The 26,855-nt window shown below is 36.9% G+C and overlaps 1 protein-coding gene across 1 annotated transcript in view; it reads right to left on the reverse strand.

The window, feature by feature from the left end:
* Nucleotides 1–12,805: 12,805 nt before the first annotated feature.
* Nucleotides 12,806–26,855, reverse strand: part of LRRC49 (leucine rich repeat containing 49) — a 51,715-nt gene continuing 37,665 nt past the window's right edge. The window contains exons 12-17 of the mRNA XM_074600679.1: nucleotides 24,499–24,650; nucleotides 22,510–22,747; nucleotides 20,977–21,162; nucleotides 16,846–16,955; nucleotides 16,008–16,161; nucleotides 12,806–13,918 (exon numbers count right to left, since the gene is read on the reverse strand). Coding sequence (XP_074456780.1) covers nucleotides 13,712–13,918; nucleotides 16,008–16,161; nucleotides 16,846–16,955; nucleotides 20,977–21,162; nucleotides 22,510–22,747; nucleotides 24,499–24,650 — 1,047 coding nt within the window. The 3' untranslated portion in view covers nucleotides 12,806–13,711. The remainder of the gene's footprint in view (nucleotides 13,919–16,007; nucleotides 16,162–16,845; nucleotides 16,956–20,976; nucleotides 21,163–22,509; nucleotides 22,748–24,498; nucleotides 24,651–26,855) is intronic.

Raw genomic sequence — 26,855 nt, forward strand, 5'->3', positions numbered from 1 at the left:
CACAAAATGAAACACTTAATAAAACAGAGAATGAGATTCAGGGAAGCAGGTTTATGCACTTTAACATATTTGCTTCTAGAAAAATAAAACACCAAAAAAGCACACAAATATGAGGCGGTAAGTAGTTTGTACAGCTATGAAAATTAGCCATAGACCGTTCTATGGGTAGGAACAGCTTTAGCATGGTAAGTAGTCTATACAGCATGGAGCTTAAAAATAATAAATAATATTTTAAGCAATCATATAAAGCTCCACATAATTCTACAGAACACGAAATAAGCAATTTTAGGGAAATATGGAATTAAGTACTTGCTAGGCTTAATTTGAGAATTCAGCATCTTTAGAACAGTTAGGATTCCTAACACTAGCAAAATACTATTATCCAAAACACTACGGATGACTGTTAAAGAAACATTTTTTTTGTTTTGCTTCTTAATTCTTGTAACAGAATTATGTTTTTGTGCTCCTAGTAATAAAACACTAATCCTGTATTGTGCTGGTGAACTTTTAAGAAAGTACCTAACTCCCATTCTACAGTTAAAATCTCTTGCTGACCTTCAAACTCTGCTTTGGGTAACAGCTTTAAGGAGAAAGCCTGTACCTGATGTGTACATACAACACAGTATGGCCCTAACGTGCTAAACACCTTTTTTCAAGGAACCATACCAACAGGAAAGAACTCAAAGAACTCTTCCAAGGTAGAAAACCAGCATATTGCAAAAAAACTGAACAACTGCAGTGAGTCATCCAGGGAGTCATTAACTCAATGAAGTTAAAGAATCAACTGTGGCACCAGACCCAAACAAGGTGACGTGGATGTAACTTTTCCTTCATAAAGCAGCTTGTTTTCACCTTCCTCACCTCGCATATCCACACATTGGCGTCATATGTATAGTTCTATTTGATGAGGTTCAAAACAGAGTTTATTAAAGGAAAAAGGACAGAAGAAGGTGAGAGGCAGTGGGGTAAAAAACCCAAAAAAAACCCAATCAACCAGGAAGTGTTCAGGACTTCAGGAAGGAGTATCTCATTTCAGTCTTGGAAGTGTTTTAATGCTTTCCTGTTTAATGATAGTGAGAGCAGGAATGTGGATGAAGGGTGACAGGATTTCTATCTACAGGATAAACTACACCTCAGAGCTGCCAAAAAACCACAAACAAACAACAAAAAAAACACCTATCAGCCCTGCTCATTGGTTCCCATCCTGCCGAAGTTTAATGTTGGACTTCTTTTCAACTGCAACAACCAGACGCAACTCCCAAATGCCATCTAAATGAGACACCTCCCACCAGACATCACGCAGCTCCGTGGCCTCTTGTCTCTTCGTTCTTTTTAAGGAACGAAATACCTATTATACATGATTAGACACCACTGCTGAGTATTTGCGCTAACACCCAAAAGAGGTAAAGGCAGTAGTTCTCACCTCCCACTGTTGTTGTTACAAGCTCTGTGCAAACTTCTGTCTGCACCACCTACGTCCAACTTCACATTTTTGAGGTTTTTCTTTGCTACTAAAACAGCTAAGGCCTAACCTTCTTTAAAGAAAGAATATCAAAGCTGAGACTGGGGGGAACATCATGACAGTTTCAAAGATTTATTTATGTAGGAACCTCCTGAAAAGTTCCACATATAGATCAAGCAACTGAGACACAGACAGAAAGGGTTTCTCTGCAGCACTGTCTATGCTTAAATTCTTGTGAAAGCAAGAAGTATTTTTAGTACTTGCACCTCCACTAATAATAAAAGCAGGAGCACTAGCAGTGCTGTATTTTTATCACAAAGCGTCCAAGAAGGCCTGGATGTTGCTGCAGAGTCAGCCAAATTTCAGCAATGCAAAAACCAGCTGCATTCTCCAGCAGTACCGTTGTACAGACAAAGTTTTGTAGAATTAAAGACAGCTGCAACATGCTTTAAGTAACTGCATGTAATCCTAATTCCATTCCCTGTTGCATGCAGGTACGTTAGAGGAATAAGTATTCGTGTTGCTACATGTTGGACATGGATTTTCCTTGCAGCCCCAGAAAAGAAGAGCTGACAGAACTCGAAGCCAATGAAGTAGCATTTAAATACTTATTTAGTGTTGGAAACTTCCAAAAGTCTTGAGATAAAACTCCTGTAACATATTGCAAGGACAACCCCACACTTCAGGATGAAAATATACATCTCTTACTAACTTGGTTAAACAAGACTAAAGATTTTTGTCTCTGTATCAAGACTGTTGGCCAGACCACACTGAAATATAATATGTGTAGATGTTGATGGGAATATAAAGGAATCAACCAAAAAAAGTTGAAGAACAACAAAAAAAAGAGGCCAGAAAAGTGTTTGAACCTGTTTGATCTATAGCCTAAAGCTTGGGTCCTGCCAGAGAAAATACTTTTTAAAAAATATTTGGGAGAGGCATAATGGAGTAACAGCACCATTTTCTGTAAAGTAAAGAGACATTTTGGGCCAGCTTGAAAACTCTGTGAAGTTATGTCCCTGATTTTACAAGCCACCAAATCATTCTGGAGTCTTCTCAGATCGGAGGGTTTTGATTTGCACAGGTTCTGCAAGCACGTCTTGCCTAAGCAACACAGTTATCTGAGAGAATCCTGAAATAGTAGGCCACGCTCTTACATCCCGTGTACGAGGAAGCCATTGAGCCCTGGACTGCTCGCAGCTGAGCAAATGATCTCCCAGACAACTTTAAAAGATGAGTGGTCCCATTCTGTCCTTAAATACTAGTATGAGCCATCTCAAAATACGAACTTCTCCCCAGCAAAGAGGAATAGGTGTCTGTGCTGGACATTTCCCTGCAACATGTCTGGAAAGGGAATGGTACAGTAAATTTACACGTGCATGACATTTGCCTACGGAATGGTTTCTGCTCATATCTGAATAGCACCAAGGAAAGGTGTCTGCTGATAGTCAGCTGCTGCCACTCGCCACTTCTCATTCACTTGCAGTACTTTCCAAATTAGGACTGCGGGTCCTTTATCCTAGATGCCATCTCTTACCTCTGCAGAAATGATCTGCCACCTTCCCGGCAAAGGTAGCAGATGGGAACAAGCTGCTGTCCCAACAGAACAATTCATCTAGCTTGAATTTCTCTTGAGTTTATCTGCTCTAAGAGAGAACAGAACTATGAAAAAAAACTTTTCAAGAAATGTATTAACCCTTTAACAGCAGTGAGCAAATAACTCTAGAAAACATGAAGATGATTGATGCCACAGGCTTGCACAGTTACTGGTTTTCATAAGACACAATACTGCCTGGGAATGTCTCTGGCAGAGTACCAGGAAAGAGACGTCATGATTATCAACACTGCTCCTAACGCATCTGTAAAGGGCCTACCCTTTCTAAATTGAGATAGATATTCACATGATATAGCTATTCTTTGTCATTTTATAAAGTGATCACTAGGAGGTCCTAGAGTAAATAAAGTAGTAGAAAACACTCAACAGTGAGCTAAATCACTGACCTGACACATGACAGAGGCATCCTGTTTTAACACACTGTCTGCAGAAAGCCGCCTTCTGGAACGAATTGGGAGAGCAACCAAAGAGAACAGCTAAAGAATGTTATGAGAAGAAGATTAACGTTCCTTGAGGTTGGGGTGCACATATTTCTCACTGAAAATTCAGAGACCTGCCAAGCTGTACAGGCCTGAAATCAAAAGTTGCAATCCTGGCTCCCGGCTCCCTCCCCCTGTGTCTACCCTTCTGTTTCACCCAGCTGCAGTGCCACAGGCCTCCCCCTGCTCCACAGCACTACACACTAGAGGCAGCCGGTGTGCCCGATTCCCCATGTTCTGGAAGGAGCCCTTCTAAAAAGTGTACTTCCCAACTTCAGTTCCCATTGTGGCCCCTCCATATCTCATAGTCCGCATTCCTCTACTTTTGCCACACATCCACTTTTCCTTCCCTTCTCAACACAGACTGAGAGGTGAAAACAGCAAGACCCAAATTACAGATCTTGAGCTGGTTTGCTCCCAGTCTCCATTCCAGTCACAAAAATAAGCACTTCCTTCACCTGTGTATGATCCAAAGTGAGTCTAAATTTCTAGATGCAGCTGCAAGAATCCATGGCCTTCCCAAGCTCCTCCTAGGAAAAGAGTGATATGATTTGCTACTGATGCTGGCACTCATTTCTCAGATCTGAAAGTAGATGCAAATTTTCCAGGAATCCCAGTAATTAAAAAAAAAAACCCAAACAACAAAAACCTTTATTGGCCCACAGTAAACAAGCTGCATGTAACTGCTTGGTTCCACTGTGTACAAGTAATTAGTATTCTTCATCTCCAGGAGATCACCCTGGAGTTCACCCTAGCCAAAATCCCGATCCCAGTATCATCATTCCTGCCAAGAGTACGTTGTACCTTTAAGCTCCAATTCTCTCTGATGTCAAGACTGATGTCACCACACAATGCTAGAATGGAGGAAAGCCAAACAGCATCTGACATCATACCACGTTAATTAAAACAAGATAAACAGTTATACTTGAATTAAAACAAGATAACAGTTATACTCACCAAGTAAATCTCTAGAAAATTCTGTAAATCCTTCTGAAAAAAAATACTTTATGAAAGAAGTAGTCTTGACTACATCACAAAACTGTCTTTTGAACGGTTAAGAAAATAAGTCTTCTAAAGCTTTGTCTAGAATAGGTGAAAATTTTTCAGCCAAAATTTTTAATTGAGCTGGTAAAGGCAATTTCCAGGAACCTACTTAAAAGTTTTACAAGATTTTTAGCTGTGTTGTAAATTGCCATCAAAAATTAAAATGCTGCAAGACTAAAAGCCAAGAACTTGCCAATCCTGTTCTAGATCTCCAAATGCTTCTGACTAGGAATCAGCGAATTGATTGCATTCTTAAACAAATGTGGACTGAAAAGGAAAAACCCAAATGTGTGTGAAATAACCCATAAGTGACAGGCTCCTCTAAATCAGCAAATATTTCAAAGAGATGTTAAGTATTTAGCACATAAGCTCACACAAAAATACCTACTTTCAATGCATTTTATTTATCACAAATTCCACTCATTCTACAGGTGCAACGAGCAATAAAAAAAACCAAAGGCATGGTTCCTCCCTAGAACATAAGACAGACTAGTTTAAAAAATCCAGGCAATACTTGACCTGTGACTGTTACAGGTGAAAGTGCTAGTTAATGAAGTCTGTGTTAGTAGCAGCCAAGTAATGCATTCCCTCATCTGCTGATTCAATTCAAGTTAGAGCAATAAAAAAAATTTTTTTTAAAAAAGCGCCAGGAAAAAAAAAATCCCACCGAATCTAGCACTACATGTGCTAGGACTATTTTGCTCCATACCAACAGGTGCCCCTACCCCGAGCATTCTTCCTCTTGCCACTTCAGCTTTACACCAATAACTGATACTAATTAAGCAACGGCCTCTCTGTAGCGGCTCCCCATTGTAGAGATGGGGAAAAGGGAAAAGTTGCCTGTGCACGACTTCTGTTGGACCAAGCAAGCAACGCTGACAATATTTTCCTTAAATAATAACAGAATACATTGGAGCTTGGAAACAAAGGGTGGGGAAAGTGAGAGCCTCCTAAGGGGAGTAGTGGAGGAGAAATATAGAAGGATTTGGCTTCCCACAACAGTTCTCACACCTCTAAAAATACACAAGACTGCCTCACTCTCCGTAGCTGCCCAACACTTAACATACACTACAGATGAGATACACAGCACCTGGCTACCTTAACACCTCTGTCAGCTCATTACCAGATATCTAATGCAACCAAGTGTTTTTATTTCGCTTTTGCTGCTGTTAAAATGTAGGCCATCAGGGGATGATCCTCTCCAAGGCACCGCTAAAAAGCAGTATTTTATAAGAAGGTGTCTCTGGAATAAAAAATGAGGGCCCGTCAGCAGTGAGGCTCCACAGATGTCTTAAAACTAAATATTCTTTAAAATGAGACTCTCTACAATTGACACTCATCTGTTACGCTGAAAGACCTCAAACACAATCATAGATCACATTACCGAAATACTAGTTTGTCCCTGCAAGGTGACAAAGCTTGTTGAAGTGAGGCATTAATGGAGGATGTGAAAATAAATAACTGATCTTAGATGGGCAACATATGTTGATCAAATTTGAAACTGCCCTGAGCACACCGAGATCTATTAAAATACTTTCCTGACACAGCCTCTAGTTAATCCCTGGGAGTGAGCCTACAGCTAGCATCATCAAGCAAGGGCAAAAGTTCAGTACCAACAAAGAAGAAAGTGCAAATAATCAATACAACTTTCTCAGACCACCCGTGGTTCCTTTTTTGCTTTCTTCTCCAAGCAGCAATGAGATCAAGATTCATGCAATTTAAAAAATCGTAACGACAAAGCTAAAGGGTCAATAGCATCTCTGAAGTAATTTTTAACCAATGTAACTCACGCTTTCTTTAAAGATTTGGACCACTTAATTTTTCTTGTAAATAAAATTGAAAATACTGCAAATGGTACTCTGCAGAATATCCAAAGAATCTGTTCAACAACTTGAATACCCGTACTATCTGCAAATGACCTATTTTCTTTGTAGTTGCCCAGCACGTAATAATCACTGTACAGGAAACAGCAGCTGCCTTGCAACCAGTCAGCTCACCACCAGAGAAATGGCTACGTCTAACTGAGCTGAGATAAATTTATGTCAAAAGAACAAGTGTAACATGTATTTCTAGCTTGTCACCAAGCACATTTAACATTTTGTAACTCTCTACTACTCACGTTAAGTATACTACACTTTAACAACCTGAGTGAAGAATCAGTTTTCTACTACCTGATAACATCTACCCCAAATCGCAGCGTCCCACTCTATCCATGTGGCCAGGTCACTCTCCTCCTTTGGCAATATATGTATTCAAAATAGCAAAGGAGAGAACCTGTGCGCCAGACCTCAAGGCCTTTTCAAATGCAACAAAAGCACCTACTGAATGGTAATTCACATAGAAAAATGTCATTGGCTATAGACTCACACATTTATTCGCAATAGGAAAGCACGACTGGGTATCTTGCTTTAAAAAGCAAAAGAGAAAATTTTATTTTTGCTTTACTGATTGCTTTTTAATCTAGATACAGATCCTCAGGACAATGAAGGCCTCACCTCTGATAAAGCAATTGGCATTGTTCATCGTTGAATGAACAGTGTAATGTTTCTGCTTATGCAGCTGTCAAATAGGTGAACAGAAGAAATAAAACCTGTAAAGATACGCCGAAAATTCAAATCTAGCCTCTTGGTTGTTCGCTGCATTGTCATAAAAGCACTAGAATGCTTGTTAGTTGGTTGTTTAAAAACCAATCAAACAAAACCAAAACAGCAACAAAGCAACACAACAAGTAACTGCCAGAACATGACAAAGGTCTTCATGCTCACGTCTTTTAGGGAGATATGTCTTCTGCCATGGGTTTATATATTCCAGTTTCCATTCATTCACACGCAGTCTCCATAAGAATGCAAAATCACTGTAATAAATGTTCTCTTCGCTATTCAATCTGTATTCTAATACACTTGTCACACCTGGGAACCCTTCTTTAGTATTTACCCAGTTCTTCTCTCCTCTAAACTGACAAGCCAGTTCACATTTTCTGGATTACAAAACCCTGAATGTTTACATTTTATTACAGTTATTGAGATCTCTTTGGAATCTAAGTAACATTTCCCTAAAGGATGTTATTTGTAGACTTACACAAAAGCTTCATAGTGAAATGACTGAGAGCTTTAACGTGTACTTTACGCAGGATATGACAGTTGTATGAAGCTTAATATATTCTGTTGTCAGTGCTGAGTTAGAAACTGGAAGCAAGCTGTACTCTGTGCTCTTGGTTTCTTTCATCACTCTTCAGAATTATTTCTTTACCTTATTAGAAAACATAGATCATTGAGGCCTATGCAAATAGCCTAATGCAAATAGGCAGCAAATGTGCTACGTATCCATATAGAACACAAACCACAGCACATGTTGTGTCACAATATAATTTCTAAGAGCAATATAATAGCTAATCAGTGAACTCAGCATTGCTTATTACTGTAAAGTCATGGCTTCTCTACATATCGCTATGATTTCTTTCACCGAGTGTGAATTACCTTAATACCACCGTTACTTGCATAACCACGTAAGATGTCTAGACTATGTGAGCATGTAATACAAACGTCACATTCACGGGCACAATTTCTTCACCACTGTAGTTTGAATTAACTTCACACTCTCTTGTCTAACAATATGTTATAAATAGATGGAAACCATATGTCATTCCAGGCTATCTTCTCCTGTGCTTAAGTGCTCAGTACTACACGCAGAAAGGCTTTTCGTTACCTTGATTCTTGAAAGGTATCATTCTCACTGCTTTGAAAAGGTTAGTGCTGTTTATGTTATCCATGTCTAGTACTCCAGAAAGAATTAACTTGCTTATGATCTGCTCGGTGTTCATGTAAAGTGCCAGATTTGTTAGGTGTAAAATGAAGTACATCTAATAGCAGCATTTAACCCCTGGGATATCCATACCACTCAAACAAAAGTGAAAGGAACAGTTTATCTGAAACTAGAAAGCATCCCGGTTATGGATGTAGCAATGTACTAAATGGCATGCACCACATAATACGAATGAAGATCGCACACAAGATACACCTTAATATGGAAGCGGCTGCCTAATTAGGAAGATTGCAACAAAAGGTGGGATTAAGCATTGTCACCCTGTTAACCAACAGCACCAGGAAATCTGATCCTGCTCCCTTGATTACATTATTTTATACTGTACCAATCAACCAAAGTCCAAAGCAATCACGAAGCCATCAGTCTGTACTTTCCAAAAAGCTGGATAAGACAGTCACATATAAGAGCATCCTCAAGTCAATGTAGTATGTTGTAAGGAATATAGGCTTGTCTTGCACAAACACATTTCTGTGGGATGCTGGATACTTCTACTGCTCGATTTGGTATAAATATTCTAACCTGCAGTTTTCTAGCTTTTTTACGCTCAGTGTACTTTTCTCAGTCGACTATATTTCTGCTTGCAATACTTCTATCTGTAACTGAAAAACCCCCACCAAAGCCAAACAACTCAGAACTTGAGAAGCATCAGTTTTTCTCCCATTAAGGTTTCTCAATTCTTCACCAGGGCTTCCTGATATTTGATGCAATCAGCAGACGCACCTGTCCACTCCACAAGCGTGGCCTATGAGGTCCAATACACAGCCTGTAACGAAATGCTGTTTTCACCACAGTAAACAGAGACAAGAGTTCCTCCAGATGAGCTTATCTTTCTTCCCCCGAGAGCAGAAGCCCAGCAAAGCTAGCCAACAAAATTAGATACTTGGGTTGTACAAACAGTCCCTTAGATTCAATTTGTTTTAGCTCATACTCAAGAAAATCCAGCTCTGAGGTGTGTAGGCAGATACCAATTAGTATTTTGTAAGATCGTTTAAAGTCTGTATAGCCCACACTCTACTTTTTAGTATGCAAAAATCCGTTTATATTCACTTTTGAGTAAAAGCAACTTTATCACACCACAGAGCAAAGGGATAGCTAGTATCCTCTTTTCCCTCTCCATGTTCTACACATGTGTAACAAAAGACATAATCTTACAAAACCCCAGAACACTGATGCCTCCAACTTAAACTAAAGAGAAAACCGGACTTCGAGATGTAGCAGAGTGTGTAATGTGGGAACAGAAACATATTCAAGTAGTCTGCCTTCCCAATCAAAACAAATAGCTGTTACTGTGATTTTGCATACGCACCTCCCAATCTGAATCATGTCTTTGTGAATGTTGCTTAATAACATGAAATAGCAAGTTATTTGCCTCAGCTTCTTTAAATAAACTAGCTAACAAAAAGCAGTTCATCCTGATGAATCACTGTGATAAGAAGTAGCATCATTGTTTGTCACTTTTACAGCCTACAGCTCTAGTTAAAAAAAAAAGTAGTCACTTGTCCTGAATTTGCAGAATGTATACCTAGATTGTGGACTCACTACTGTTTGCACATTAGCCTAACTTAATCTGCAGATGGCCCGTGTTTTAACAGGTTAACCTTTTGTTGTTGTTATTATTATTATTTTAAATAGTTTATATAATGGAATTATGACCATTTCTAGCAGTGGAACAAGATATTTCACTTTTCTATCACTGACCTACACAGACTGGAAAACAGTTTTCAGCTATTTCCGGACTCCGATCTAACACTTGGTCCCAGACAGTCGAGCAGTTTTACTTACTCTACAATGCTCAGTTAAAACTTCTTCCCAGTACTTCCCCCCTTCCCCCCTGCCCCCCCCAAAACTGACAGGATCAGCTTTTGGTTTGCATCAAGTGAATCACTTCTCCCTTTGTTCCACTGTGGCGGCGTATCTGCAGCTCTATTACTTTTTCAGATCCTATATCAAAAGGAGTGTATGAAATAGAGCTCTTCATCAGTCTCCTTACTGAAGATCAAATTTCAGTTGCAAAATAAACAGTGACTCTGCATGACATAATGGGCCCTTCATGCACGATACGGCTAAACTGAAATTGGAAAAGAATGAGATATATCAGTATTTGCCCTTGTTTGGACATAGAGGAAATTTGCCTCAGAAAATAAAGAAACTGTATAAATAATCCAAAAACAATCAATGGAAAAAAAGTTTGAAGAGACTTAAAAGTAAAAACAGTATCTTTTTAACCCTTAAGATGAATTCTAGTTAACATATGGAATTTTTACAATAATAGCTCCTGTCCTCAACAGGAAGTCAGGCTACATGAGGGGATTGCAACAGTCTATTTTGGATAGAATATCAGTGAAATATTAACAATATCCAAATTCGGTTTTATGCAGCATTTAAGGGCTTTTGAAGCAGAAAAAAATAACTGCTTTCAGCCTGGAAGGTTTTATTAAAAGGTCCCCAGCTTCAAAATCAATGGGTATTTTAACTCCTCTATTTATACCTGTAACCATAGAAAATTTATATATGTAGTACTTCAGTTTCCAAACATCTAAGAATTTGCTGTTTATACCACCTAAAAATTTTTAGGTACTCAGAAATTCCTTAATAAGGAACTACAATAATGTATCCCACAGGTCTGTATGAATTAACAAATAATTTTAATAAACACATGAACAACATATAGCATGCTAACAATTTTCAGATCACTTGGCAGCTTAAAATTCTATGTACTCTTAGGTCTAACATCCCTTTAGTCTATCATTCACTTGTTTCCTAAAAAGAATTAGTAAAAATAGAAGGGGTTTTTTTTGTTCCTACTGTTTCTATGTGAAAAAAACACATGCAGCCCAACATTAATCTTTTCTTCATTTATAAAAGCTGTCTTGCCACCCTCCCTTCAGCCATTTAGCAATCCAGTTATGAAACAGCTGCTATTCATGAAAAAAAGTCCAAACCGGCAGCATTCACAGAGCCCTGGGAATACAGAGCATTTTAAAGAGATGTTTCTACAACTCACAGGCAATACCCTCTGATTCATTTCACTTAGTTTTTTCAAGACCCTACCTCAAAGTCTCCAATCAAGATTATACTTCTAAAGTCTCAGTATCAGAAAGTCTGGCTTTTCTCTGGATTTTCCCATGGAGGACTTCCTGTTCCTCTAGACCAATCCACCCTTTCTTAAAAGATTTTTTCCAGTCTTTTATTGCTGCTGAATCTGATTCAAAAGGGGCCCATCTGCTCCAGCTACATCATCAGGAGAGTTCTGCACTCTCGCACAGCTGCTGAGGTTTCTGTCCCTGTTCAGAAGCTGGAATTGCTCCACCCACCCCCTCTGCACAGAAATGATGTAAACTGATGTATCCAAAAAACTTTGCCGTGATCATTTCTATACTGACTATTTATATAACATAAACTCTCATTTTCTCACATTTTGTGGGATGTTAATTTGCTCCCTTAATAAAACACACCATAAAACCTAAGAGTGCAATTTTCCAATGGAAAGAAAAAAAAATCCTATCAAATACACTAATTTTACTATAAATTCCATGAAGCAGTTCAAAAATCCTGGAGGGGTGACTGTTTCTATTAAATTCCGTCAACTGCTGGAGCAGTTTCTTCAGGACTTTTAACATTTCCTTAGAATTTCAGTGACTTAAACTCCATTAAATTCCGTAAAGACTGACAAGCAACTACCTGCAAGTATCCTTTAGAAGATCACATATAACCAACCAAATTGAAAATACATTTACCAGTATGCATGCCATTGCTAACCTGCAACATGCTCTGAAAACGGATTCTTTCCAACAACTGAAATGCACCAGCTTGACCTGAATGCAAGTAGACTGTGTGTTCCAGAAGACCTACATCCACCTGACTCCTGCTACTCATTCAAGGCTACTTTCAGGCCATACAAACTTACAGAACTGTATCTGCATCTCTGCTTTGCCAGAGAGTCTTGTCCAGGTAAAGTTTAAAAATAGACTTAGTTTTGAGCCACAGAAACCCTTGCAGGAAGTTTTCTTTGGTTATTAGCATTTCTTTTTTATAAATGAGCTTAAGTAAAATAAGACCAATTTGAACTGAGTAAGCGAACGCACGTGGTTCTGGATTGCTTTAGTTAAGATACAACGGACCTATAAAATTAAGTTTAAACGGCACAATTTTCTACCTGCTTACAAACACTCACCATGGGAATCAGCTGGACTTGCTAACAGTTCCTAAATCCAGTTTCTGGGCAGAAGCTGGCAAGGTGTTTACTGTGGAAGTTACTGTACTATGGAATGTGTTTTTTCTACCCATTCGCAGTGGATTTTGGGGGCAAGTTGTGTCTCATCTCTTCATGCAGCATTAAGGAAAAGTCTTTTCTTTGCACACAGTACTTCCTTACAGTATCTGTGAAGGGCAAAAGGGAATAATTTATTTTTATTGATAACAAATATGAAATTTTCACACAGCACGGAAATGAATTACAACTGAATAGTAGTCATCAGTTTCCTTACCAAATGTAACACATGCATCTTAGCTCATTTGACCTTGGCAAACCTCAGAAATTAATCATTTAGTAATCAAAACCAAAAGAAATTATATTATTAACATATTTTAACAGAACAAAAATAAAGCTTAAGTGAGTATCTCTCAAATTCATATTTTACCTATAATAATTCACACAAACTAATACAGATGAATGAAAAACTTGAAATCAAGCCTGGGCAATTTGTTCAGTTGAGAATTAATGACGATATACTCAGCACTGTGGTGGCGCTGATGTGAAAAGGTGTTTGATAATATCACAAACTAAACAAAAATAAGAAGTCTTCATCAAGTTCAGGGTGTAAAAATAATTTATTAGCTTTTGCTCATAAAAAAATCAACTACTATTCTTGATTTTTTTTTTAAACAGCAGCAAACAGTCAAAAAGGTGACAATTGAAAAGTGTTCGATAAAAAATAAGGCAAGCAGAGTGTAAATTCAGTGTAAAAATCAAAGCTGTAGCACTACAGAAGCAAGGGCAGCAAAAAAAAAAAATAAACAAACAAGAACTTAGTAAAACATGACAATCACTAAGTTACTTCTACGCTATCCCATCACTTTAGCCAAAGAAGCACTGCTAAAGCAGTATGCAAGTAAACTTTTATTTCAAAACTATCAAGAGTTAATTAAGATTTAAAGGCATCCCTTGGGGGGAGGGGGATGGTGGTGAAATATGCCATAGTGATGGTAATTTTATATTCTATTGTTTTAAGTTTGTAAAACACCGTAGAATAATGAACCCAAAAGCTTCCAAGACAAGAAGCCTTGACTCTACTGTTTTTGATCAGTGATCCGCTGTAAGCAGAGCTTCATGTAGGAGTTTTTATTGCGTATTTCTAGCACTGCATCTCTGACAAGCTCAATGAACATTTGAGGCCAGAGCTTCTGCAACGACTCATTTTTCATATTGATCTCCGCTGCTTCTTTCACTAAGTTCTCGACGTATGTCTGGCAAAATGTTTTTCTTTCCTTGATTTCCTGCATGGGAGAACCATTACACATCGTATAAGACAAAGGAAGAAAAGGTTAAACAAGAGCAAACCCGTAAAACAACCACAAAAATTTAATGAATTAAAGAACATAGTGATTAGCAGGCAAAGAGGACACTGCACACTTTTTCCTGTAGGTTTTAATTTGCACAGCCCAGGGTCTATGTCAAGCTTTTATTAGTGCGATCATTGAATATTACTGTATCCATAATACTGATAGTATATTAATTAATTTATATGAAATACAATTTTAAGTAGTTATGTAAATATCTTTTAACAGTATTGTGATTTTTTTTGCCTTCTGGCATAGCAGTGAAAATTTACAGATACTATTAAGCACCAGACTACTTTCCTTCCTTCTCTGCCTTCCCTTCCCAGTTTTTCATGATTACAGTACAACAGTTGGGAAGTACATGTTTATTTACCTGCCCTAACAAGAACTAAGCATACCATCACAGAAAAGTATGCCAGTATGCATCCTTTCCACAGGCTCCCTGATAGACTCTGGCAAGTGCATGCTTCCTAACACATACTACATTAGATACTGAAGTACCTAAGCCTTTAAAAAACAATAATAAAAAAACACCCCTGCACTTTGTGCAACTACTAGCTCTGCATTTTAGTCACTCAAACTGTATTAATCCCTGTTTCTGTAGAGTTTCTATAAAATGCCATAATAAGCTTTGAACAGTAAGTTAAATATCTAACTAGTTTGATTTATGGCATTGTTAAAAGTGTTAGGTCATGCTTCAGGCCATCGAAACATAAGTTTTCTTAAATGAGTGATAAAGCAGAGAAAATACTTTCCAGCTGTTTCATCTAAAAAACCAAATTATTAATCAATGACTCAGACTGTCATCTTTAGCAATAAACTTATTTAATCACATTTATTATGTTAGTTTGCTGCTGATGGGGACTTGGAATCAGTCTTTTTTGCCTATCTTATTATTCTTCTCTTGTGACATCCTGCAACATCTGCTGCCACATACATAACTCTGTAACTCTGGAGGAGGTGGGAATTGCTGCACTGGGAAGAGAAAATAATGCATATATTTAATGGCCTGCACAAATACCAAGCTTGTTTTATTACAGTGCTTGCTCCGTGGTAAAGGACAAGAGGTCTTACTCTATGCCATTCAAAGTTAAGAGGTATTATCACAGCTTTTGAAACTAAAATGTTTTCTTAATTTAATCCCTCCACACATGCAGTCACTGTCTCTTTTTTTATGCTATGGATCTGAGCTAACAAAACCACAATGCAGTAACTGAATTCAATGTTTACTGAACTTGATTTAGTTTCTTGCACTAGAGGATTTCTATATTTCCACATAATCAAAAAGCAAATAATGGGACAGATGTGGGAAGCGGGGTACATACAGCTAGAACTCATGATGATTGCTCAGAAAGGAGATTGTGGCTGAAAGAAGCATGTTCTCCCTGGGAACAATTTCCCTCTACCCAAGCAAAAGAGTTAGCAGATCAGAAACACAAACTAAAACAAGCGTGACTGATGTACTTGTCTGAAACAAGCCAGCTTGCAATTTTTTTAATAATTAAACCTAATACATTTCCTATATATTTATTTTCCTGTAGCTCATTTAAAAGCTAGAAAACAGCTCTTTATTACTACAGTCTGCACTACCTCAAATCTTGTCTGAAGGTGTTCTTCACCAATAAATTTTTGGGTATACTTTCTGACCTTCTAATTCCATTAGAAAATCTTAACATGTGCAATACGCACTCTTCTTTGTAACAAAAACTGTGCTTATTTCTTATATTTCACTAATGCAGGTACATTTCTTTAAGAACATAAGGCTTGTAGGTGAGAATGTATTTCTGAGACTGTGACACGGGTCAGGAATCACTTCACTAAAGCCAGAAACTGACCATATTCCAGTATTCTGGTAAAGATCAGTTAGATGAAATGTTTGATCATGCACATAAATATGGTAAGCAGTGATATTTTAAACCCACCATTCTCAATAGCACAACTGAAACTTGATACATGGACAAATTCTGTGAGTATCAGTCTAAGGTATATAATAGAGGATGAAAGTATTTTGTAATTATATACTTACCTCAAGCTTTTCCATATGAAAATCCTTTGTTGTGTAATTCAACATTGCTCGAGTTGTGCTTTCCCCTCCATTTCTCCTGTTATCACCACCTTCCTCACTCCCAATCCCAGATTTCTTTCCCTTTCCCTCCAGCAGATAATGGAATTGCTTCCTCCTGTGAAAAGATAATAAAGAGATTTACAGTTTTAATTACTGGAAAATTTTTTAAGTGCAGATGTTTCTAGTGATTGGGAGGGTGGTTTTCTTCTTTTCTCCCTTTGAAAATGTACTTTATGAGCTATCAGGTTTATTGCATCCTCAAGTTACTCAAAATACATATGACTCTAGATATTCCTTCGTTAATTTGCTTCTATACATTTGACTTATATCACATAGCATCTCCTAAATAGAAGTCTTGCAACTTAAACTTCTATAAAGTACATATCTATAGAAGACTAAAAATAGGGTTTTTAAGCACCTTTTTACTTAGAGCACCAGCTCTTAAATCTGTTAACTGTTACAGTCACCCACTATAAAATACCCACTAAAACCAGTCAGTCTTCATTGTAAGAGTCCATAAATCTTCACCAGTACAACTGGAGAATTAAACAAGCAGTCCATTTGTGTGCACATGCCTTTTAATCTTACTCAGCAGACTTCGTACAACTTTTTTGAAAACCTCTGGCTACATGAATCAGGAGATGTCAGTATTTCTGCAATAATCAGAGAACCTATCTTCTGTAAGGTGGTATTTGTGAAATTTTTATCTTTTTACCTAGAAAAAATTTATCATGAAAGTGGGCAAGAGAATTACACAATACAGTCTGGACAAATTCCAGTTCCATTCACTGTATTTTACCTAGATTCTCCAAGCAATGAAAGCATGCGATACTGTGGCAGCTCAGAAGATGCTACATACGCCAGAATGCCAAAGAGCCTTTCCGCCATTACAATATCATTTTCAGTAACCTGTGAGGGAAGGAGGGTACAAAAGAAAAAAAAAAAGTTAAGTTTCAGAATTGGCACATTTGTATTTCATTACATCTGTACATTGAGAATTAACTGAAATTTGTTATACAGAATACTGCATACAGATCTGTTCCAGGCATATCTTCAAAACACAGATTTGCTTTTACTGGCACTTTAAATGTACTTTGAAAGAAACCAAATGAGGTACTTGTGCTTGTTTTATTTCCTGTAATCCTGGAAACTTTAATGTATACGCACGCTACCCTGTGCTTCATGATAGTCTTCATGAAATGAGGAATTTTATAATGATTTCTTACATTGAGTATCTGAAGGCCAGACACATTAATTCTGCTCCATACTGCATGCACTTACAGAAGGTCTACTGGAAAATTTCTGATCAAGTTGTGCTGGAGAAATTAAAAGATTCTGGGCACCCACATGTGAAAAGATAAGTTACAGTCTCTTATTTTGGCAGTATCATAGAAAAGGTTTTATAGTAAGAGAGGCTTTACAGGGGTGAAAATAAAGAAAGGAAAAAAAAGAAAAAGAGTATTTTCTCTGCATTTTTCAACCCCCCCCAAAGTAAGCGTTCTTCCATTATATTTCTCCAAGTATCATCCCTATTGTTGTGTCAACATTAAGATGCAGATGTCTCTTTAAACTAAATTTTCAATGGTTGAAAAATTTTCAGGATTAATTTGACACATTTCAATTTTGTACAGAGAAGGTGGAAAGGGTTTGTTTTTTGGTGGTTGTTGTTATTGTTTTTGGTTTCTCTTGGCTCATAACCTCTGGAGCCCGTGGCCTGTGTTTCTCCTGCCCCGATGGCCAGACTGTGAACTGACTTCAACTGCCAAAAGCTTGTTGGCACAGTTTCTAGACTCCTGGCTTTCCAGTGAGTACAGAAGAAATCTTTATGATCATCTAAATCTGACCTGGATAACACAGGACAATGAAACTCACTCAGTGACTTCTTAACTTCTGGATCAAATTTAATTTCCGTTTATCTTCTAACATATTTTTGGAAAGCAACCTATTATTAAATAAACTTTAATACTCACAATATTTACTAAGTACTTCCAGACAATTTTTGTATTCTGTATTATTCAAATGTGTGAGTAAAATGGAATTTTGATCCAAATGAAAGTAATTTTATTATATTCTTCTTTAATATTTATAGGCTATACGATTTACCCTTGCCTAAAGTATACTGCAACAGCCTAATGCAGGGAGAAATTCACCAGAGAAAACGTAAGTCACGAAATTAGAAATGTAAAGTCAATTCCATTTTTACGGTGTTTCGATTTGCTCATTTTTGCTTAAAATTAATAAGTCTTAGTAGCATAAGAGGAGATGACCTCGCCAAACAGTCTGTTAACAGAAGCAAAGTCTAAAACAAAGAGTGCAGAAGGCAGCTAGGGAAACAAAGAGCACTGCAGGCAGAAATGTCTGCTGGAGAAGTAAGTGATTTTAATTTATTTATTTATGTTAAGAGAAGCATAAGGACCAGGTCAACAGAGACAGCAATGCTGAATACACTCTCTAGTTCACAGAAACTCATGTTCTCCATCTTACTCCAGTACATTGTTTGCTCCATTAATCACAAAAAGATAATAACGGTAATATCACATAAATGTAAGCCTATTAAGCCTGCTTCTTGCCAAGCACGGAAAACAGGCACTGATTCAGCCAATGTGATGCATCTGTTATACTGTATGCCATGCCACGCCACTTGGCATAAAGCATTTTGTAGTTTAGTAACTTCAAACCTTGACAACTCTTAATTCATCTGAGATTACTATCACTGGAGAAAACTTCAAATAGTGTATCTCAATGAAGAGAATTTGCTTCTTCACAGTTAGTAAATGTAAGAGTTGGACAAGGGAACATCGTTGGGGGACACTAACACTCAGCTTCTGGTCTGTAACATAACTGGAATGGAAGGGGGAGGCTGGGGAGAAAATAAAAGCTTCCTTGTAAAGTTTTAAGTTTAGAAGTGATAGAGTTATGCAATTTATTTAGTTAATTCAGTTAGTACATATTGCTTTTACTCCCCAACTATACGTACCTCAGAGCTGGCAGTACAATAGCCTTCACAAACATTGCGCGCACATGATAATCAGAACAGCAGAATATGCACATTTCCCTTTCCGTCATCTGAAACTAAGATCGCTAAGATCTGAGAGCACACTTCAGGCATTTGTATTCTTTACATTGAAATGGGATTTTCTATTATGGATTTAAAAAAAAAAAAAAGGTAATATATCTCTGCAGAGCTGGATACCATGACTTCTGCTGTAGACTAATGAAAAACAGCGATCAGAGTTCAGCTCTTTCTTCTGCTTGGCTACGACACTTCTCAAATGATTAATGACACTAGGAAAAAATTTCTGCGTGCACATCTTCATATACCGTGGTCTGGCTGGAAAAGTTTGTTGAGGACAAAAATGTTCTTCAGTCACACATATTTAAGATTTTATATATATCCTACATAAAAAGCACGCCGTGCTACATTTACTAAATTCATAAATTCATCCCCAAGCACTATTAAATGCAGAAGTTTCCTTCAAAGACTGAATTTGCTGACCTTGAGATCATAATAAAAAGTCCACATAAATAGTTTTTTATCTTTTTTCTTTCTTTCTCCATGAAGACCAAACAGGTTAAGATTTATCTTCTATTTTCTTTTAAACTGAATCGCCAGTGTTGATTTTGAAAATATGATGCAGTAAAAAAAGAAATAAACTTTAAACCCACATTAAAACTTTTTTTTTCCCCTCTTTTTTTTTTTTTTTAAAATCAACTTTGATGGGTATTTTTTGGAAAGTAATAAATTCATTGTTTTTTTAAAGTTCTCATGGTCATGAGATGGGGGGGACTCCATGACCAACGGTCATTTTCGCCCCCCCCAAGATACTGTGCTGTTGCAGTAAGTCATATTTGCCTTCATCCTTTCTCATACTTTCTCCAATAGTTAATTCAGGTAAGCTCTTTAACCCACTCCTGCTCTTCTGTGCCACTAATGCATGTTTTACAGAACTAAAACCAAGTAAACCACAACATTAATGCAATGGCTGTATCAGATAACAAGCAAGATATCTAATACGAAACATACGATGATGACGACAACCAGATCTACACACTAGAGCTATGCATTATTTTTGCTCTAATTAACTTCCATAACACCACTTAAACTTATTTAGCATTTAAAATTGAATGCACATTCAAACATCGTGTGGCATCCTAACTATTCTCACTCCCTTTATGATCAAAGCCCAAGTAGAAAACAACCTTTTATATGCTTGAATAAATTTACTTTCAATTGATGTAAAGGGGAACAGAAAGTACAAAGAATAGCAATATTAGTGTCCTAACTTTCTATTTAAACCTAAAACACACACCCAACAAAAGGACACACACACTAAAATACACACCGAAAATAAATAAATAAATGAATTAATAAAATCTATTTGACAAACTTGTTCCTGTGATAGGCTTCAAGAACAAAATATTATTTTAGCTACATTTTGTAACAGTGGAAAATATAAATAATCATATACTGTAAACTACTAACCAGCCTGATAAACTCACATTTTTGCACCAGTATTCCATGTCAGAACTCTGATCGTTATGAATATAATAAAGAAGCTCTCCTTAAAATCAAGTAAAATCATGCAGTTCTTTATTTATTTTTTTTTTTTTTAGAAACACATGCAGAAATAATAAAAAGTCTTTCCTTCAGATACATTCCAACCACTCAGGTGTAGATTTGGACTGTCGTGCAATTGCAAACAACTGAGACAACACAACATCTTCATGGCAACAAAGAATCTCACCAATTATACTAATTGTATACAGCACAAAAAATTATATGGTGAATCTACTTAAAATTTTTCCCCCCAATAATGAAAGGGCACTGACAGGCTTCTGCTCATTTTATTAGCAATTCATCTGCTTTTTAAAAATCAATGCTAATTTATCTTCTAAGACCAACAGTAAGAAGGAAGCAACACTGTCCTACCTTTACTCCATTTATCCTCTGTAGATTGAAATGGTTCAGTCTAAACAGAACATAGTATTTCCACAAAGTAAAGTTGACAACCGGATTTCCCTGAGGATCAACTGTCAACTGTTCAATGCGATGCATCTGGGCTAATGCATTGAATTGCTGCAGCGTCACAAGATTCGTCTCCTTAAACTTCAGGTGCTTAAAAAAATAAAAAAGAAAGAAAGAAAGAAAAAGTCAAACCACAATAAATTAAATAAGGAAACAATACAGAGTGAACACAGTGATTTCTACTCCGTGCCACTCAAACAATTCTCAAACTCAAATAAACAGTCTTTAGGTCTGATGGAGCATCTGAGCTCACTTCATTTGAGGTCTTTGTGGCAAAACACATCCAAGTATCAACCAACTGGTATATTACAGATACTTAGAAATGTCAACATTACATGCCCCTAAGCAATTTATAAACCCTTTAGCAACAGCACTAATGTTTTCAATGTTACAAAACGCAGCAATACTACTTCAGCAATATTTATTTTAATTCTACAAGTAAAGCAACTGCAACATCCACGTAAAATAAGTACAATATACGTTTTTAAGTATTCCGCTCTTTCAGCCATAGCAGGCTGGCATTAAGTCATACCCTGCTGTTTCTTAGAACCATACCATACGCTAGTGCTCCGATAAGCACGGTATATATGGCTACACAGTGGCATTACTGAGGGAAGGGAAAGGAGGTAAAATTGATGGTGAAGATAAAAATTTAGTTGAGATTCTCTATCCCCGCACCTCCCCCCCCCAATTTTTCACCACACAATTAACCAATTGTTTCACTGAGATAGATAAATCTGTGGGGAACTTAAGACAAACTTATCTATCTCAATGAAACCATTGAATTCTGTTATACCCAAAACCTTTAAAAGCAGCAGGGAGCTCAAGAGGCGTATCATCTGAGTAACAACTTGCTTTATATATGTTATCATTGTTTTACTGTTTGCTTCAAAATGACCAATTTAAGCGTCCAAGCAAAAATGGGGGGGGGAAACAAAAAAGCCCGAGTACTAAAGGGACATCTTATTTATGTTGTCTTGCTTCTAAGGATTCCAAGAGCTGTATTGATTTAGCTAGCTACTACCTCTGAATTTTGCCTCTCTCTTTGTATCCTATGAGCTATATTTGATCTTTGAACTCAAAACACAAATGAAGGTCTCCTGAGACCATGGATCCATAACAACATTGTAGAATAGTAATACTGTATTTACACATCAGTTTTGACACTTAAAAATAATCAGCTAGGTCAAAGGAATTTAGAGAAATAATAACCAGCCTGAAAATAAAATACTATCCTGTGTGAGAATCTAAATTAAAGTCTTGATTTTTGAGAAATATCAAGTTAAAGTTAGTGTTACGGTAAAACACCAAGCAAATACGTCATTCGCAAATGTATCTATATGAAAGCGCTCAAAGGTGACTACACCAGATTAAGGTTTTATTAGAGAATACATATTCCACAGCTGTTCACACAGCTGAAATTTGAGGCATTCTTACCACAGAATTAGGAAATTTTGTCTTCAGTTTCGTTAACACTTGAACAATTTCATCAAATTCTATGAACATAAAGGAAACTGTGACAATAATTCCAGCTGTTTGAACACTCCAGTTTCGATCCAGGCACTCCAGTGCTCCCGCACCATACAAGCAAAGAGTGTCTCCTTCCACTTCCACTAAATGGGACTCCAGAACGGACAAGCCTTGTACTGCACTGCTCAATATTGTATCAAGAGACCTGGGGAGAAAATAAAAATGCAGTGATACAAATGAGATTATTTTTAATCTCTACAAATGAGAGACAGTAACATCATTCTACTGAATGACAGTCCTTTCATTTACCAAAAGCAAACAGTCAAATATGATTGCATTTCTCAGCATTCATTGATTTGCAGTACCCAATCTAGTTCAAAACCATTTAGAGATGGAAAATCCTCTTTCCATCAAGTAACACTGCAAATGTTCTACCTCTTTGGCAGAAAGGCTATGGGTGTATTTGAGTTAGACAAGGGGAAAAAAATAAAATTAAGAAATCACTCATATTTGATAACCTGCTTAAAAATTTTAACTCAGAATGCTAACTTATTTTGTGTTGCTTTAAATACCTAAAACAACTTCAAACAATGTATTTATTCAAGCAAAATCACAATGCATTCTAGAAATCTTAAAACTACAAAAACTTTCACATGGAAACAGATTTTATGCATTATATTTTATTACCGTAGATTTAACAAAAGAATTCTAACGTTTGTGGTCAGGTAACTGCAAGGAATAAACCAACTGTAGTCACTGTACCCAGCATAAGGAGAGACAGCATTACATCAAGATCTTCCCTACAACTACATGGAAAAAGTCTTAGTATGTTTCTGAAAAGCATGATTTCAGAAGCAATGAGAATCTGTTCATTAACAGGACAATGCTCAAGCTACCAAAGTTACACTGACATGGTCACAGGGGTTGATTAGCGACACTGAATTAAAATGTGAAGAAACCAAGAAGCCAAGAAAGCAGAAGCTAAACATATGTTCAGGGGAAAGCTTTGGAAGCACAAGAATGGAAAGGACTACAGCAATTTAAAAATGCTAAGAAAAAAATGAGAGATAAAAACCAGGTCTAGCCAGTACTAGACTGAATCTCAGATGGGTTCTGTTTGTGAGAGGCAACGACGTCCTGCCTGCACCTGGCGTTTCCAGCGCTGATCGGGCAGAGCAGGAAGCTGTACTTCCCACTGATTTTGCGCAGAGTATTTTTTCAGGCTTTTGCCAGAGCTAGCCAGACTGCAAGTGTGCTAGTCTGGTTTTAGCCAATCCAAGGCACACATTGTTCGCTAAGTTCTGCATTTGGTTTTTAAATTACATAGAACGCCAGATGCCCACCCTTTAGATCCAAATAAGCAAACCACAAAGTGTATCAGAAAAATAATATAACTATCTTTTAAACCAACAGTACAAAATTTATTTTAGGAATAAAACTAAGTCAAAGAACTGCTGCTGTTAAAATAACACAGGTCTGAAAGCAGTCCAGTAAGAGATGCTGCTTTCAAACTAAGAGCACAAATTCAACATTCAGTTTATGAAACCTCTTGACCTACAAAGAGGTTACAAACATTTGCAATGCTTGTACATCCTCATTTTGCTCGTTTCAACTGAAGGCGACAATCTAAGCTGTGAAGGAAATATACAGCCTCAAGAAGGCTCAGTAATTTATATTTAACATTTCTTGCAAACATGAAGTCCTTTATTTAGCAAAAATCACGTAATAATTTAGCTTGCACTTCTTTAGTCAATGAGTTGCTGCTATATTACTTATTTAATATATGTTACTTAATACTAATGGCCAACAGGTTTAATCCCGAAGTGAAACACCTTTTCAGGATCAATTTGGATACATTACTTTTGATAATGAATTACAGTGAGATCTCAGACATTAGAAGTAGTAACCCGGAATATAAGACAACATACAAACAAGAAGTGTTTCCCGATAAAATACCTGCTTTCTTCAGGAAATACATATGCAGGACTGCCATTGATCTGACAGGGCTCGTTATCTTTATCTTGGTTTAAAGAAGCCACAAGAGCTATTCGATTCTGCTGTATCTCCCACTGACGGGCAATATTACAGATTGTTAACCGTTTCTTTTCCTGAAACAACATATAATAGTCATAGTAAGTTATGACAGTGCAGTATCAACACCTTGTTTGTTCTGAAAGAAATATGCTATTTAATCAAAATATTTTCAGTGTTTTAAATTGAAGAAACTATAGTTATGCATGAAAATCAATGCATCATTCTAGTGCTACTTAGCGTAACTGCCAGCAAACAATGATTTCACAAAATAAGCAATAACAGAAACAAGAAAAGTAACATAATAAATCCACAACTTGAGAAAGAATAAAGTTAAAACTATTTAGTTTGGATAACCACAGAAGTCTCATTTTGACAGTCTGGAGCTGCTTGCAATACTCCTCCCGGAAACAGGGCCGACTGCTTGTACTTCCCTCCATGCTGCTGGAGTGAGCCGAGCACTTAAGCTAAGCCAATTATGCAACTGCTCTCAGTCTTAGCAGTAATTGCAACATGCTCTGCATGGGGGAAAATGTTATCTTCTGGAAAATGGGAAAAGTCAATTTTATAAGAACAGAAAACGAAGCTACCTCTGTGATCAACACAACAACTACAACAGATCTAAGCTCAAATATTTTGTAATAGTTTTTTAATGTAGTTTTTATATTCTAAATAGGTCTTGTCAATGAACCAGTATTTCAAAAGTCTATTAATACTTTTCTTCTTGTATAGCCATGCAAATCCTGTCAATTATCTAAGACTCTCTATATAGGTTATTATTCTATTGTATCATATATATATGATTTAATATATCCCATATAGCATACTTTAAAAGGTTAAAGAACAAGGTGCTTTGTAATAGCTCAAGGACTGGCAGCTGAACTGTCATCAAATGAAAACTGCACAACATAAATAATATCAAAGGGTAAATTCATTGTTAGTTTCACCTCGTTTGGTTTTTCTGAACCAGAACTAATTCTCTGGGAGTCAGCCATCTCACTGTTACACTACTCTCAGACTCAAACAGTGCCTTACAATTTCTGAGAGGAAAATATTATAGAGGAGCTTAGCATAAAATAAATTTACATCCACAAAACATGGAAAAAACAGAGTACCACTCAAAGCCCATGATTTCCTGGTTTATCATATCATGCTGCTATGGAAATGTAGCTTTCAAGTCCATACAAAGGAACAATCTTAATTTAAAGCTTCCCACTCCTCAGAAATATAAAAAAGCGTATTTTAAGAATCTTTTAATTTCTCCCAAACTTCAGAATATCACTATTGGAACTGGGATACAAACAAACGCCCTGATATTTTGGAATAGAGGGGGAAAAAGGCAAACCTGAATTTGCCCTGTGTAGAATAAACAGCAGTTCATAGGCAGCCTGGGTGTTTGTCACTAATTTTACCCATACACAGGGGAGGATAAAAGGTGCACACTCTTCGGATGTACTGATGGATATTCTACTTCAACGCTACGAAATTCTGGATTGAAACAGCAAGTACTTGTTAGCTTCAAGTTGCAATGATCTCAAATTGGGTCTAAAGGATCTCAGGCAAGCTAAATCCCTGTTAAGAATTGTTTCCTTTGAGCATAAGCTAACCACCTTTATCCATTTCTTACCAGTCGTAAAAGCCTGCCTAACATCATAATTTTAAATTTCATTACATTAGTTCCTTTCTCCTTTAGAATATTTTGTTAAGCTGATTAAGATACAAGAAAACACTACAATATTGATTAGGATTTAGAAGGCTGTACCAAAAATCCTCAAGGCTAGAAAGACTTCATTTTAAAATGGAACGTTTACATTTCTGTTTTAAGACACGCTCTATGGCTGAAAAAAAAAAAAAAAAAAAGATCAACATAAACTACAAAGTTCTATTATAGCCCCTTTTTTTCAAATGGGAAAAAAAAATAATCTATTTGATATGCTTATGGAGAACCTAATTTTACCATTTGAAAGTACGACTTTTGATGTATTAAGTCTGACCTACAGTCGCTATGCTCCTAGGTTTAATCTACAGAAGTAACACGTGACTATTACCAGAATGTTTTTACATAATTCATTTTACAGTGGGCAAGTTGTGGACATCACTACAATGTAGTTCACCAAGAATGTTCCTCTCTTAGTACTTGGGGATGCACTACAAATGAATATTTCTTTGAAAAACAGAAACTAGTAGATCAACAAAAAAAGATAGCAGTCACAAATGATGAAATGCTTATTTGTGCTAGGTATTTCCTTAAGAATAAGGAACAACTGCATATAAACGTTTCA

Source organism: Larus michahellis, chromosome 9 (genome assembly GCF_964199755.1).
Source record: "Larus michahellis chromosome 9, bLarMic1.1, whole genome shotgun sequence".
NCBI lineage: Eukaryota > Metazoa > Chordata > Aves > Charadriiformes > Laridae > Larus > Larus michahellis.